The sequence below is a fragment of the Dendrobates tinctorius genome, unplaced genomic scaffold (assembly GCF_039654945.1).
Source record: "Dendrobates tinctorius isolate UK_male_01 unplaced genomic scaffold, ASM3965494v1 ptg000249l, whole genome shotgun sequence".
In the NCBI taxonomy this organism is placed as follows: Eukaryota; Metazoa; Chordata; class Amphibia; order Anura; family Dendrobatidae; genus Dendrobates; species Dendrobates tinctorius.
This window is the reverse complement of record NW_027361916.1, coordinates 2924060-2942243: the sequence shown is the minus strand read 5'-3', so window position 1 is coordinate 2942243 and position 18184 is coordinate 2924060. Positions and strand designations below refer to the sequence as shown.

General features: G+C 45.9%; 1 protein-coding gene across 1 annotated transcript in view; it reads left to right on the top strand.

The window, feature by feature from the left end:
- The window catches only part of LOC141063281 (uncharacterized), a 31164-nt gene extending 14784 nt beyond the window's left edge, over positions 1 to 16380 (top strand). Inside the window, exon 2 of the mRNA XM_073557344.1 lies at positions 15260 to 16380. Coding sequence (XP_073413445.1) covers positions 15409 to 16146 — 738 coding nt within the window. The 5' untranslated portion in view covers positions 15260 to 15408 and the 3' untranslated portion in view covers positions 16147 to 16380. The remainder of the gene's footprint in view (positions 1 to 15259) is intronic.
- The last annotated feature ends 1804 nt before the right edge of the window (positions 16381 to 18184 follow it).

The following is an 18184-nucleotide window of genomic DNA, read 5'->3' as shown; positions in this document are numbered from 1 at the left end:
AGTACCACTCCTGTCCTGTATATATACACTGCACAGTACCACTCCTGTCCTGTATATATACACTGCACAGCACCACTCCTCCTGTCCTGCATATATGCACTGCACAGTACCACTCATGTCCTGTCTATATACACTGCACAGTACCACTCCTGTCTATATACACTGCACAGTCCCACTCCTGTATATATACACTGCACAGTACCACTCCTGTCCTGCATATATACACTGCACAGCACCACTCCTCCTGTGATGTATATATACACTGCACAGCACCACTCCTGTCCTGTATATATACACTCCACAGTACCACTCCTCCTGTATATATACACTGCACAGTACCACTCCTCCTGTATATATACACTGCACAGTACCACTCCTCCTGTCCTGTATATATGCACTGCACAGTACCACTCCTCCTGTATATATACACTGCACAGTACCACTCCTCCTGTCCTGTATATATACACTGCACAGCACCACTCCTCCTGGCCTGTAAATATGTACTGCACAGTACCACTCCTGTCCTGCATATATACACTGCACAGCACCACTCCTCCTGTGATGTATATATACACTGCACAGCACCACTCCTGTCCTGTATATATACACTCCACAGTACCACTCCTCCTGTATATATACACTGCACAGTACCACTCCTCCTGTATATATACACTGCACAGTACCACTCCTCCTGTATATATACACTGCACAGTACCACTCCTGTCCTGTATATATACACTGCACAGTACCACTCCTCCTGTCCTGTATATATACACTGCACAGCACCACTCCTCCTGGCCTGTAAATATGCACTGCACAGTACCACTCCTGTCCTGTATATTTACACTGCACAGCACCACTCCTGTCCTGTATATATACACTGCACAGTACCACTCCTGTCCTGCATATACACACTGCACAGTACCACTCCTCCTGTCCTGTATATATATGCACTGCACAGTACCACTCCTCCTGTATATATACACTGCACAGTACCACTCCTGTATATACACTGCACAGTACCACTCCTGTCCTGTATATATACACTCCACAGCACCACTCCTCCTGTCCTGTATACATACACTGCACAGCACCACTCCTTCTGTCCTGTATATATACACTGCACAGTACCACTCCTGTCCTGTATATATACACTGCACAGCACTAATCCTCCTGTCCTGTATATACACACTGCACAGCACCACTCCTGTCCTGTATATACACACTGCACAGTACCACTCCTGTCCTGCATATACATACAGCACAGTACCACTCCTGTATATATACACTGCACAGTACCACTCCTGTCTTTACACACTGCACAGTCCCACTCCTGTATACACTGCACAGTACCACTCCTGTCCTGTATATATACACTGCACAGTACCACTCCTCCTGTATATATACACTGCACAGCACCACTCCTATATATACACTGCACAGTACCCCTCCTCCTGTATACACTGCACAGTACCACTCGTATCCTGTATATATACACTGCACAGCACCACTCCTCCTGTGATGTATATATACACTGCACAGCACCACTCCTGTCCTGTATATATACACTCCACAGTACCACTCCTCCTGTATATATACACTCCACAGTACCACTCCTCCTGTATATATACACTGCACAGTACCACTCCTCCTGTCCTGTATATATATGCACTGCACAGTACCACTCCTGTATATATACACTGCACAGTACCACTCCTGTATATACACTGCACAGTACCACTCCTGTCCTGTGTATATACACTGCACAGTACCACTCCTGTCCTGTATATATACACTGCACAGTACCACTCCTGTCCTGCATATACACACTGCACAGTACCACTCCTCCTGTCCTGTATATATATGCACTGCACAGTACCACTCCTCCTGTATATATACACTGCACAGTACCACTCCTGTATATACACTGCACAGTACCACTCCTGTCCTGTATATATACACTCCACAGCACCACTCCTCCTGTCCTGTATACATACACTGCACAGCACCACTCCTCCTGTCCTGTATATATACACTGCACAGTACCACTCCTGTCCTGTATATATACACTGCACAGCACTACTCCTCCTGTCCTGTATATATACACTGCACAGCACCACTCCTGTCCTGTATATACACACTGCACAGTACCACTCCTGTCCTGCATATACATACAGCACAGTACCACTCCTGTATATATACACTGCACAGTACCACTCCTCCTGTCCTGTATATATGCACTGCACAGTACCACTCCTCCTGTATATATACACTGCACAGTACCACTCCTGTCTTTACACACTGCACAGTCCCACTCCTGTATATATACACTGCACAGTACCACTCCTGTCCTGTATATATACACTGCACAGTACCACTCCTCCTGTATATATACACTGCACAGCACCACTCCTATATATACACTGCACAGTACCCCTCCTCCTGTATACACTGCACAGTACCACTCGTGTCCTGTATATATACACTGCACAGCACCACTCCTCCTGTCCTGCATATATGCACTGCACAGTACCACTCATGCCCTGTATATATATACACTGCACAGTACCACTCCTGTCTATATACACTGCACAGTCCCACTCCTGTATATATACACTGCACAGTCCCACTCCTGTCCTGCATATACACACTGCACAGTACCACTCCTGCATATATACATTGCACAGCACCACTCCTGTATATACACTGCACAGTACCACTCCTGTCCTGTATATATACACTGCACAGTACCACTCCTGTCCTGTATATATACACTGAACAGCACCACTCCTCCTGTCCTGCATATATGCACTGCACAGTACCACTCATGTCCTGTATATATACACTGCACAGTACCACTCCTGTCTATATACACTGCACAGTCCCACTCCTGTCCTGCATATATACACTGCACAGCACCACTCCTCCTGTGATCTATATATACACTGCACAGTACCACTCCTGTCCTGTATATATACACTCACTGGCCACTTTATTAGGTACACCATGCTAGTAAGGGGTTGGACCCCCTTTTGCCTTCAGAACTGCCTCAATTCTTCGTGGCAGAGATTCAACAAGGTGCTGGAAGCATTCCTCAGAGATTTTGGACCATATTGACATGATGGCATCACACAGTTGGCGCAGATTTGTCAGCTGCACATCCCTGATGCGAATCTCCCGTTCCACCACATCCCAAAGATGCTCTATTGGATTGAGATCTGGTGACTGAGGAGGCCATTTGAGTACAGTGAACTCATTGTCATGTTCAAGAAACCAATCTGAGATGATTCGAGCTTTATGACATGGCGCATTATCCTGCTGAAAGTAGCCATCAGATGTTGGGTACATTGTGGTCATAAAGGGATGGACATGGTCAGCAACAATACTCAGGTAGGCTGTGGCGTTGCAACGATGCTCAATTGGTACCAAGGGGCCCAAAGAGTGCCAAGAAAAAATTCCCCACACCATGACACCACCACCACCAGCCTGAACCGTTGATACAAGGCAGGATGGATCCATGCTTTCATGTTGTTTACGCCAAATTCTGACCCTACCATCCGAATGTCGCAGCAGAAATCGAGACTCATCAGACCAGGCAACGTTTTTCCAATCTTCTACTGTCCAATTTCGATGAGCTTGTGCAAATTGTAGCCTCAGTTTCCTGTTCTTAGCTGAGAGGAGTGGTACCCGGTGTGGTCTTCTGCTGCTGTAGCCCATCTGCCTCAAAGTTCGACGCACTGTGCGTTCAGAGATGCTCTTCTGCCTACCTTGGTTGTAACGGGTGGCAATTTGAGTCACTGTTGCCTTTCTATCAACTCGAACCAGTCTGCCCATTCTCCTCTGACCTCTGGCATCAACATGGCATTTCCGGCCACAGAACTGCCGCTCACTGGATTTTTTTTCTTTTTCGGACCATTCTCTGTAAACCCTAGAGATGGTTGTGCGTGAAAATCCCAGTAGATCAGCAGTTTCTGAAATACTCAGACCAGCCCTTCTGGCACCAACAATCATGCCACGTTCAAAGGCACTCAAATCACCTTTCTTCCCCATACTGATGCTCGGTTTGAACTGCAGGAGATTGTCTTGACCATGTCTACATGCCTAAATGCACTGAGTTGCCGCCATGTGATTGGCTGATAAGAAATTAAGTCTTAACACACAGTTGGACAGGTGTACCTAATAAAGTGGCCAGTGAGTGTACACTGCACAGTACCACTCCTGTCTATATACACTGCACAGTACCACTCCTGTCCTGTATATATACACTGCACAGCACCACTCCTCCTGTCCTGTATATATACACTGCACAGTACCACTCCTGTCCTGTATATATACACTGCACAGTACCACTCCTGTCCTGCATATGTACACTGCACAGTACCACTCCTCCTTTATCTATACACTGCACAGCGCCACTCCTGTATATATACACTGCACAGTACCACTCCTGTCCTGTATATATGCACTGCACCTCTCCTCCTGTCCCGTATATATGCACCGCACAGTACCACTCCTATATATATACACTGCACAGTACCACTACTCCTGTCCTGTGTATATACGCTGCACAGTACCAATCCTGTATATATACACTGCACAGTACCACTCCTGTATATATACACTCCACAGTACCACTCCAGTCCTGTATATATGCACTGCACAGTACCAATCCTGTATATATACACTGCACGACATCACTCCTCCTTTCCTGTATATATACACTGCACAGTACCAATCCTGTATATATACACTGCACAACATCACTCCTCCTTTCCTGTATATATACACTGCACAGTACCACTCCTATATATACACTGCACAGTACCCCTCCTCCTGCATATATGCACTGCACAGTACCAATCCTGTCCTGTATATATACACTGCACAGTACCACTCCTGTCCTGTATATATACACTGCACAGTACCACTCCTGTCCTGCATATATGCACTGCACAGTACCACTCCTGTCCTGTATATATACACTGCACAGTACCACTCCTGTCTATATACACGGCACAGTCCCACTCCTGTATATATACACTGCACAGCACCACTCCTCCTATCCTGTATATATACACTGCACAGTACCACTCGTGTCCTGTATATACACACTGCATAGTACCACTCCTATCCTGCATATACACACTGCACAGTACAACTCCTCCTGTATATATACACTGCACAGTACCACTCCTCCTGTCCTGTATATATGCACTGCACAGTACCACTCCTCCTGTATATATACACTGCACAGTACCACTCCTCCTGTCCTGAATATATGCACTGCACAGCACCACTCCTGTCCTGTATATTTACACTGCACAGCACCACTCCTGTCCTGTATATATACACTGCACAGTACCACTCCTGTCCTGCATATACACACTGCACAGTACCACTCCTCCTGTCCTGTATATATATGCACTGCACAGTACCACTCCTCCTGTATATATATATACACTGCGCAGTACCACTCCTGTATATACACTGCACAGTACCACTCCTGTCCTGTATATATACACTCCACAGCACCACTCCTCCTGTCCTGTATACATACACTGCACAGCACCACTCCTCCTGTCCTGTATATATACACTGCACAGTACCACTCCTGTCCTGTATATATACACTGCACAGCACCACTCCTCCTGTCCTGTATATATACACTGCACAGCACCACTCCTGTCCTGTATATACACACTGCACAGTACCACTCCTGTCCTGCATATACACACAGCACAGTACCACTCCTCCTGTATATATACACTGCACAGTACCACTCCTCCTGTATATATACACTGCACAGTACCACTCCTCCTGTCCTGTATATATGCACTGCACAGTACCACTCCTCCTGTATATATACACTGCACAGTCCCACTCCTGTCTATACACACTGCACAGTCCCACTCCTGTATATATACACTGCACAGTACCACTCCTGTCCTGTATATATACACACTGCACAGTACCACTCCTCCTGTATATATACACTGCACAGCACCACTCCTCCTATATATACACTGCACAGTACCCCATCCTCCTGTATATATACACTGCACAGTACCACTCGTGTCCTGTATATATACACTGCACAGCACCACTCCTCCTGTCCTGCATATATGCACTGCACTGTACCACTCATGCCCTGTATATATATACACTGCACAGTACCACTCCTGTCTATATACACTGCACAGTCCCACTCCTGTATATATACACTGCACAGTCCCACTCCTGTCCTGCATATGCACACTGCACAGTAGCACTCCTGCATATATACATTGCACAGCACCACTCCTGTATATACACTGCACAGTACCTCTCCTGTCCTGTATATATACACTGCACAGTACCACTCCTGTCCTGTATATATACACTGCACAGCACCATTCCTCCTGTCCTGCATATATGCACTGCACAGTACCACTCATGTCCTGTATATATACACTGCACAGTACCACTCCTGTCTATATACACTGCACAGTCCCACTCCTGTATATATACACTGCACAGTACCACTCCTGTCCTGCATATATACACTGCACAGCACCACTCCTCCTGTGATGTATATATACACTGCACAGCACCACTCCTGTCCTGTATATATACACTCCACAGTACCACTCCTCCTGTATATATACACTGCACAGTACCACTCCTGTCCTGTATATATACACTGCACAGCACCACTCCTGTCCTGTATATATGCACTGCACAATACCACTCCTGTCCTGTATATATGCACTGCACAATACCACTCCTGTCCTGTATATATACACTGCACAGTACCACTCCTGTCCTGCATATGTACACTGCACAGTACCACTCCTCCTTTATACACTGCACAGCGCCACTCCTGTATATATACACTGCACAGTACCACTCCTGTCCTGTATATATGCACTGCACAGTACCTCTCCTCCTGTCCCGTATATATGCACCGCACAGTACCACTCCTATATATATACACTGCACAGTACCACTACTCCTGTCCTGTGTATATACGCTGCACAGTACCAATCCTGTATATATACACTGCACAGTACCACTCCTGTATATATACTCCACAGTACCACTCCAGTCCTGTATATATGCACTGCACAGTACCAATCCTGTATATATACACTGCACGACATCACTCCTCCTTTCCTGTATATATACACTGCACAGTACCACTCCTATATATACACTGCACAGTACCACTCCTGTATATATACACTCCACAGTACCACTCCAGTCCTGTATATATACACTGCACAGTACCAATCCTGTATATATACACTGCACGACATCACTCCTCCTTTCCTGTATATATACACTGCACAGTACCACTCCTATATATACACTGCACAGTACCCCTCCTCCTGCATATATGCACTGCACAGTACCACTCCTGTCCTGTATATATACACTGCACAGTACCACTCCTGTCCTGTATATATGCACTGCACAGTACCACTCCTGTCCTGCATATATGCACTGCACAGTACCACTCCTGTCCTGCATATATGCACTGCACAGTACCACTCCTGTCCTGTATATATACACACTGCACAGTACCACTCCTGTCTATATACACGGCACAGTCCCACTCCTGTATATATACACTGCACAGCACCACTCCTCCTGTCCTGTATATATACACTGCACAGCACCACTCCTCCTGCCCTGTATATATACACTGCACAGTACCACTCGTGTCCTGTATATACACACTGCATAGTACCACTCCTATCCTGCATATACACACTGCACAGTACAACTCCTCCTGTATATATACACTGCACAGTACCACTCCTCCTGTCCTGTATATATGCACTGCACAGTACCACTCCTCCTGTATATATACACTGCACATTACCACTCCTCCTGTCCTGTATATATACACTGCACAGCACCACTCCTCCTGGCCTGTATATATGCACTGCACAGTACCACTCCTGTCCTGTATATTTACACTGCACAGCACCACTCCTGTCCTGTATATATACACTGCACAGTACCACTCCTGTCCTGCATATACACACTGCACAGTACCACTCCTCCTGCCCTGTATATATATGCACTGCACAGTACCACTCCTCCTGTATATATACACTGCACAGTACCACTCCTCCTGTATATATACACTGCACAGTACAACTCCTCCTGTATATATACACTGCACAGTACCACTCCTGTATATATACACTGCACATTACCGCTCCTCCTGTATATATACACTGCACAGTACCACTCCTGTATATATACATTGCACAGTACCACTACTCCTGTCCTGTATATATACGCTGCACAGTACCACTCCTCCTGTCCTGTATATATACGCTGCACAGTACCACTCCAGTCCTGTATATATTCACTGCACAGTACCACTCCTCCTGTATATACACACTGCACAGTACCACTCCTCCTGTATATATATACACTGCACAGTACCACTCCTCCTGTATATATACACTGCACAGTACCACTCCTCCTGTATATATACACTGCACAGTACCGCTCCTCCTGTCCTGTATATATACACTGCACAGTACCGCTCCTCCTGTATATATACACTGCACAGTACCACTCCTCCTGTATATATATACTCTGCACAGTACCACTCCTGTATATATACATTGCACAGTACCACTACTCCTGTCCTGTATATATACGCTGCACAGTACCACTCCTCCTGTCCTGTATATATACACTGCACAGTACCACTCCAGTCCTGTATATATTCACTGCACAGTACCACTCCTCCTGTATATACACACTGCACAGTACCACTCCTGTATATATATACTCTGCACAGTACCACTCCTGTATATATACATTGCACAGTACCACTCCTCCTGTCCTGTATATATACGCTGCACAGTACCACTCCAGTCCTGTATATATACCCTGCACAGTACCACTCCTCCTGTGTATATACACTGCACAGTACCACTCCTGTATATATACACTGCACAGTACCACTCCTCCTGTATATATACACTGCACAGTACCACTCCTCCTGTATATATATACTGCGCAGTACCACTCCTTCTGTCCTGTATATATACACTGCACAGTACCACTCCTCCTGTATATACACACTGCACAGTACCACTCCTCCTGTATATATATATATACACTGCACAGTACCACTCCAGTCCTGTATATATTCACTGCACAGTACCACTCCTCCTGTATATACACACTGCACAGTACCACTCCTCCTGTATATGTACACACTGCACAGTACAACTCCTCCTGTCCTGTATATATACACTGCACAGTACCACTCCTGTATATGTATATACCGCACAGTACCACTCCTCCTTTATATATACTCTGCACAGTACCACTCCTCCTGTGTATATACACTGCACAGTACCACTCCTGTATATGTATATACTGCACAGTACCACTCCTCCTGTATATATACACACTGCAGAGTACCACTCCTGTATATGTATGTACTGCACAGTACCACTCCTCCTGTATATATACACTGCACAGTACCACTCCTATATATGTATATACTGCACAGTACCACTCATCCTGTATATATACACTGCACAGTACCACTCCTGTATATGTATATACTGCACAGTACCACTCCTCCTGTATATATACACTGCACAGTACCACTCCTATATATGTATATACTGCACAGTACCACTCATCCTGTATATATATATATATATACACTGCACAGTACCACTCCTGTATATGTATATACTGCACAGTACCACTCCTCCTGTATATATACACTGCACAGTACCACTCCTGTATATGTATATACTGCACAGTACCACTCCTCCTGTATATATACACTGCACAGTACCACTCCTGTATATGTATATACTGCACAGTACCACTCCTCCTGTATATATATACACTGCACAGTACCACTCCTGTATATGTATATACTGCACAGTACCTCTCCTCCTGTATGACTGTGTTGACATAGGGCTAAACAACCCTTTGGCGCATTTCCTCAGCCCCACTTAACCATACAAATCAAAACTCAGAGACCAAGTGATGGGTGAAGGTCGGTCACAGCTTTATTAAATGTTTTCTTACCAACCATTTGAAAAGGCACTTAGCTTTCTTAAAAACGCGCTCGCTGCCTAATGCCCTACTCCATATTCGCAGGCAAGTCAGCCAGCAAGCCGTAACTTATGTGCCATTACTTCTCCACCGCCACGGAGGATCCTGTTTCTCAAACAGGACTCCGACCCCCACCCATCAGTAGCAATGCCTGCTCTATGCCATCTTGGAGACCGGATAAGATATCGAGCCCGATATTGTTCAAGTGCACCCCGTCAGGTCTCAATAAAGCAGCATTATCCCCTTCCAGTTGTCTGTGTCTAACAACCAAACCTCTCACGCACCATCTTAGAAATACAGGCGTGTATGGTCCTCCTAGTGCGCTCAACGGCAATACCATCCCTAGCTCCTTGCCACACCGCCCTCGGGACAATCTCAGACCAGACTAGCACCAATTCCTGAAAAAAAAACCATGGAAACGTTCCATATCAGCCCGCATCATTGTGAGAAGCTCTGCCACCTGTACGATCATGGATCATTCCCCCCGCGTGCAGAATCCAAAATTATAGGACCCCTGGCTCCTCTTGCAATCGATACCACTTCCGGTAGAACTTGCGGCCATTGCAAGCCCCTGATGCCTCTCCACATGAAGGCCACGTCACGGAAACCTAGATGCCTCCCCCCAGGGCGGCACTCAGCTCGCTGTGCTGCTCAAAATATGTAGGAGTGTCCTAGTAACCAGACAGTCGGTCTAACGGCATCATAGGCTTGCCACGTAGACGAAGTCACCGACGAACGAACCAGCGACATCAAATGCTCGCGACCATCTCCTACAGATGCACCCGGGTCCGCTGATGGAGGAGGGACTCCATCCCCAGCATATTTATCGGGCAACGGGAGGCGGGTAACTGTCGGCGCAAGGGTGGACATGGACATACGCCCTACCGCGTCCGTAAGTGCCTGGACGGCAGCATCTGTGGCCTGCGCAGCTGCGAGAGACCTCTCAAGGGTAGCAAGACGAGCCTCGAGCTGACGCACAAGCTGTAACAGCTGCTTCTGATCTGCCATCTCTAGCCAGACCCTGGCGCTAGTATTATGTTACGGCGGCGGTACACGCTTAAAAAAAATATAAATAAACGTGTTCGCCGCCCGGGGTCCACCGTGCGCCAGGTGATATAACCGCTGCTAGAGAGGCAGAGCACTATGGCGGTAATGTGCACGGGGTTAACTGCACTCTAAGTGCACAGAAGAGAGCTCTGTTATGCTCACAGAGCTGCAGGGAAAAGAATAAAGTGACACGCTACGTCTGTTCGGGGACACAGAATAACAGCGAAACTGTCACGGTAAAAATAGTCACAGAAGTAGCCTTAGGCAGCAGGACTACTCCCTCTAGACCTACCGTGAAATCAGACAGGAGGCGTCGCAACTGCACAGTACCACTCCTGTCCTGTATATATACACTGCACAGTACCACTCCTGTCCTGCATATATGCACTGCACAGCACCACTCCTGTTCTGCATATATGCACTGCACAGTACCACTCCTGACGTAGTATGCAACCATCCGCCCCAAGTCAGTCCCCAATAAAACATCAGTGGGCAGGTTTTCAGACACTCCCACCTCCCTCAACCCGCTCCCAGCACCCCAATCGAGATAAACTCGTGCCACTGGCAAAGGACAACGGGTGCCTCCAATCCCGGTGACAGTCAGGGTTTTCCCCTCAACAAACTCTTCAGGGGCCGCCAGTCCAGGACGGATGAGGGTTCGTTCAGCCCCGGTGTCCTTGAGGCCTGTAGCAAGACGGGCCCCCACCTGAACAAGTTGAACGTTGTCGTCAGCCCTCCCAACCACACCTCCCACCAAAAGAACAGAGGCGTTGGGCCCGGGGGCCTTGGCTGGGGGGTTCTTCGGCCTGTTCGGACAGGCGTAAAAGAAGTGACCAGGCCGCTGGCAGTGGTGACACAGGCGACTGTCAGTAGCCGGCCTGTTGTTGGCAACAGGGACAGGGCCTCCGGAGGGACGGCTAGCTGGGGCATTGGGGTTGGTTGCTGGCTTACCCCCTTTCCAGCTGGTGGCGACTGGCCTCCGCGTCTCGGGCTTCCGGTTGGCCTCGTGGTTGTCGGCGATCTGCGCCGCTTTGTCCGCGTTCGTTGGTTCGCGGTCCAGGATGAACTGTCGGACCTCAGCTGGGCAGAGATGCAGGAACTGGTCTTTGATCATCAGGTCCCGTAGCTGCTCAAAGGTTTCAACGGACAGTCCATGGATCCACTGGTCAAAGTGGGTCCTGAGTCCTTGCACCACATCACTGTAGCTATCATGTGGGCCACGTTGGAGGTGTCGGAACTTCTTTCGGTATACCTCAGGTGTCAGCCGATATTTGGCGATCAGCGCCTCTTTTATGGCGCGATAGTCATCATCATGCGCTTGCGGAAGAGAAGCAAACGCCTCCAGAGCTTTGCCTTTTAGCCCTGGGGTCAAGTACCTGGCCCATTGGTCTTCGGGCAGTCGGTACTGTCTGCAGGCTTTCTCAAAGGCTCGCAGAAACGTGTCCAAGTCCCCGTCCTTTTCCATCACGGGAAAATGCTCTGTCCGGGGTTTAGGAGTCTGGACGCTGCTGGGCTCACTGGTTCGGGCTGTGGGGGCATTCCACCCCCGCTGGAGCATCTCCAGCTCATGGGCCCTCTGAGCTTCTGCATGGCGCTCAGCTCTCTCAGCCTGGGATTGACGCTCACGTTCGGCTCTCTCAGCCTGGGCTTGACGCTCGGCCTGGGCCTCCTGCCGATATTGCCGGATCAGTGTCAGACGACCCTCACTGTCTTCGGCAGGGAGTTCGTCCAAGGCCATTTGCAGATAGGGGTCCACCCCGTTATGGTTGAATGTGGGGCCAGCGCTCATGAGTGGAGCCTCTGCTGCAGCCCCATTGTTACTTGAGCCCGCTTCTGCGTTCGCTGGGCTCTGGTCGTTTTCCCGTTGCACCAGAGCCGCGATCATTTGGGCTTTGTTTTTTGTTCGTGGTGTCGATCCGCCACACCCCGCAGAGGGCAATAAGAGATGCCTTGTTATGCTGCTTATACCACTCTGCTCCCATCGTAGCCATGGTTGCCAAATAAAAGACAGAAAAGAAAAACGGAGAAAAAGGGAGGGAATACTTGCAAGTACACACTAATGTCTCAGGACTAGTAACCACTGAGTCTGTTCTCCAAAACCTATGATGCAGGATTCCCGCAGGAACCGTGCAGGTCTTTAGTGAGAGGAGTGATTGCTCAAACCAAATCACTAATGCTCTAGGATTATCCCACCGCTCTGCCACCAATATGTGACGAACAGCCCACCGCCGTTCATCCACTTACGGGCGACACTAACGGGGGTCCCGCTGCCACCAAAACGCGACGGACAGCGGACCCTGTGTCACCACTGTCACAATCCCACCACTGACACCGGTGTATCAGCGGACGGAGGGGCGTGACACAATGCCGGCACACGGCTATCACAGGCGCAGTGGGGCTTATCTTAGTTATCCCAACACTGGCACCATGTGACCAAAAATATCCAGCAAGCTAATCTCGCTCTACAATTTGCCACAGGGGGAGTTTAATTTGGATGCCCCACCACTGCTATCAATCTTCCAAGTACTGCGGGGATTTATGTATATCCCACTTTCTCAGTTCCACTTTTGAACTTGCAGCTCTCCGGCGCCCCCCTTACCCTCAGGTCAGTCAGGGAACTGCACCTAGGATAATTGGTCGCCGGACGGGCTGCCTGTTGTGAACCGGCAATTAGGCTTCTGCAGTAAGGGAATTATGAATGCTGGTGCCGCAGACCCTTATTCAGCTCTATAAGACCCTTCTAGACTGCCAGCAAGCCGCAATAGCCGTGCACAACGCGCTGCCACCAGTCACGGTTACTTAATTCACTGTTAAATTAAGAGGGTCCGTGGCAAACCCCTTGAATTAGTAGCCATTATCTATCAAAGGCGTATAGTTCGAGTCTTAGAGCATAGAGACAGATCTAAATAATTATTTCATTTATTTTCCGAAAGAGGACAGTGATTACAGATAAAAGTTGCTATAAAATTGAGACATAAAATATGTACAGTACAGGTATAAAATAAAAGTGGAGAAAACAAAGAGATTATACTCACGGTTCCATATTGTTGTTAGGCAGACCATGCGGCTAAGGTGGGTGGAGGCGGAGCTGCACTTCTCCGCTCATCTGGGTCTTTCTAGCACGACGACTTGAGCTGTTCTGCTCTGGTTTTGTCCAGGAAATGCTTTAAAGACTTGCTATGTGACATCACGGAGAGATGCATGCTGGGTTAATCCCACCTCTCTCTTTTGGATGTAGAATTACACTAGAAAACTTATACTAATCATAACTCCGTGGGGGCAGCCCGCACAGACACATATAGGGCATCATTGGTTGTGATTTGTTGAGTACAATAATTCAAGACCAAATATGCAGTAGTTCTGATACACCGTTTAGCTGGAACACATATCTCAGGTTCTGAAAGGATTACGCTTCGCCAGAACCACGGTAGCGACGCTGTGACCGTCCGGATTACAAAAATGTGATTTTCATATCTCTAGGGTATTTGGTTCTTATGGTATAGTCTCTCATAGTTTTATTCGTTTCAAACAAAGAAGTTTTTCCCGCTCTGAAGAGGAGAGAAGGAAACAAATGGTTGTAACAGCAGGGGGGTCTCCTATTACTAGTGCGAACACAGGCTGTAGAGGAGGGGGGGTGGCACTGCTCTGTGTGTGTGTGAAGGGAGGAGGAATGAAGCTGCAGAGCTAGCAGCCTGGATTGTCATATCTGCCGGATCTTTCTGGAAAGTTACAACAGAAAACATCATATTTTGTGGACAAAACCCCATACCTCACAGACATTGTACATCACATGCCTTATCTGTTTTTCCATTGACAGATGATGGACCTGAGTGGGGACTTGTTTTTTGTGAGATGAAAATTGGTATTATTTTCGCCTACATATCATTGATTGATTTCTTTTTATTTGATATTTGGGAGGCAGAATGAACAAACAGTTGAACACCACACACTACTGGCTCATCCAACAAGGTTTTCTATTAGACTGTGAACTGTCATTGTCTTGGTAAATAATTAAAGTTTTTTACATAGCTTGCCATTTTTATGTACAGTTTAAGTAGAAATGATCAAAAATATAAAACTCAAGGATATTTTATTTAAAAAAAAGTTTTTTTTTTTATCTTAGATGACTGTACCAGGAGATCAGAGGGACAGCTGACATCTTCAATTTTTAAATTTGATGATCTTAAGATCCTACAAGATACAACTGAAGTGATTTCTATTACTCCAGATATATCATCATCCATTCACAGCAAAGATCTGTCATCTGATCCTATGAAACAGGTCCCATCTTCTGATTCATTACTGACTACTAAGAAAAATCAAAGTCACAAAAGAGGCATTACAAAACAAACTGCTCCTAAAGCAAAGAAGTCATTCTCATGTTCAGAATGTGGGAAATGTTTTAACAAGAAATCACTTTGTGCTACACACCATAGAACGCACACAGGGCAGAAGCCTTTTTCATGTTCAGAATGTGGAAAATGTTTTAACCAGAAAGGGAATCTTGTTAAGCACCAAAGAACTCACACAGGGGAGAAGCCTTTTTCCTGTCCAGAATGTGGAAAATGTTTTAACCAGAAAGGGAATCTTGTTCAACACCAAAAAACTCACGCAGGGGAAAAGCCTTTTTCCTGTCCAGAATGTGTAAAATGTTTTAACCAAAAAGGGAGTCTTGTTGCACACCAAATAACTCACGCAGGAGAGAAACCTTTTTCATGTTCACAATGTGGGAAATGTTTTGCACATAAATCACTGCTTGTTTCTCACCATAGAACTCACACAGGGGAGAAGCTTTTTCATGTTCAGAATGTGGAAAATGTTTTCAAGGGAAAACACGTCTTGATCGCCATCAAAGAACCCACACAGGGGAGAAGCCTTTTTCCTGTTCAGAATGTGGGAAATGTTTTAACGAGAAATCAAATTTTGTTACTCACTATAGAACCCACACAGGGGAGAAGCCTTTTTCTTGTACAGAATGTGGGAAATGTTTTAACAAGAAATCAGATTTAGTTAATCACCAGAGAATTCACACAGGGGAGAAGCCTTTTTCCTGTTCAGAATGTGGGAAATGTTTTAACCGGAAATTAAATTTGGTTATTCACCATAGAACCCACACAGGGGAGAAACCTTTTTCCTGTTCAGAATGTGGGAAATATTTTGCGCACAAATCATATTTTGTTAAGCATCACAGCAGTCACACAGGGGAGAAACCTTTTTCATTTTCTTAATGTAGGAAATATTTTACTTGGAAATCAACTGTTAATAAACATCAGAGATGTCACATAGGGGAGAAGCCTTTTTTTTGTTCATAATGTTGGAATAGTTTTAACCAAAATTGAATCTTCTTAAATAGGTTGTCTCTTGTCATTCCTCATGTTTGCTGACAAAAGGATAAAACTAAACTTTATTAATTTCAAATGTAAAATTATACAAATAATTCACCCCTTGAAGGTTAGTCAGAAGGTGATTGAGGCTATGTGCACATGGTGCGAATTCTGCTGCAGATCCACAGCGCATTTGGCCCTGCGGATTCGCAGCAGAACTGCATGTGATGTACAGTAGCATTAAAGGCTATGTAAAACAAAATCCGCAGTGCACATGCTGCGTTTTTTCCGTGCAGATTTGGTGTGGAATGAAAAATGCAGCATGTCACTTCTTTTGTGCCGGTTTGCTGCAGTTTTCCACCTGCTCCATTCTAGGAATCTGCAGGTGGAAAACCGCAGGGGAAAACCGCACAAAATATGCAGTAAAATCGCACAAAAAATGCACTAAATCTGCAGGAAAAATGCAGGTCATTTGACCTGCGGATTTAGTAAATTTTGCGTGGAAAATTCCAAAGCAGAATACGCACCGTGTGCACATAGCTTAATAGACAAAACATATATCCCACATTTCCAAGCCTCTCATTTCTACGGGTTTCATCGTCCTCGCCAAAGGCGACTCATCAGGAGACTATTTAATATTGACCTATATTCAAGAGAGACTAGACAAAAAACTAAAATCATGTATCATGTTATCCGAAACAGTCAGAAAACTAGCCCCATATTGACAGATCCCAGACCTCAGACTATATACTGTGTAAGTTTATAAGTCACTCCAGTGTCAGGAATAGATAGTATGTGAAAATACAGTATCATTCTTGTGTTTTCTCCTATAGGGACTGCCCTAGTTTGGTAATGTAACTGCTGTTAATTAGTAGTGCAGACAAATTGTCCTAGACTAAACTCAGTCTTCAGACGGCCCAATATGTACCACTCAGGGAAAACGTACCTGCTCCAAAGATCATTAGCAGCTTCTAACTAATGGCCATGCTGCGGTCTGGAAGGGAATGAGTGCAATATCGTTATAAAGACTAGGGATATGTGCAATCATAATGTCTGGGAGATCTGTGCCATTATTTAGTATGAATATGGAAATTATCTCTGAAAGGTAAGTGTTCCCTGAGCGGTATATACTGTATTGTCACATACTATCTATTCCTGACACTGGAGGGGCTTATAAACTTACACAGTATATAGTCTGAGGTCTGGGATCTGACAATATGTGGCTAGCTTTCTGACTGTTTCAGATAACATGATATTAGGGTTTTCTTCATCTAGTCCCGCTTGAATATAGATCAATAATAAATAGTCTCCTGATGAGTCGCCTTTGGTGAGGACGATGAAACCCGTAGAAATGTGAGGCTTGGAGAGTGAGTGTGTATACGTCACCTCACCCTATATGCTGAGATGTGGGGTACATGTTTTTTCTAATAGTCACCTTCTGACTAACCTTCAGGGAGTGAATTATAGTTTTACATTTGGAATTAATAAAGTTTAGTTTTATCATTTTGTCAGTGAATCTTCTAATCAAGGGATAATTACGTGTGTGTATATATATATATAATGTATATACACTACCGTTCAAAAGTTTGGGGTCACCCAGACAACTGTGTTTTCTATGAAAACTCATACTTTTATTAATCAAATGAGTTGCCAAATTAATTTAAAATCTCGTCCAGACATTGACAAGGTTGGAAAAAAAGATTTTTATTTGAAATAATAATTTT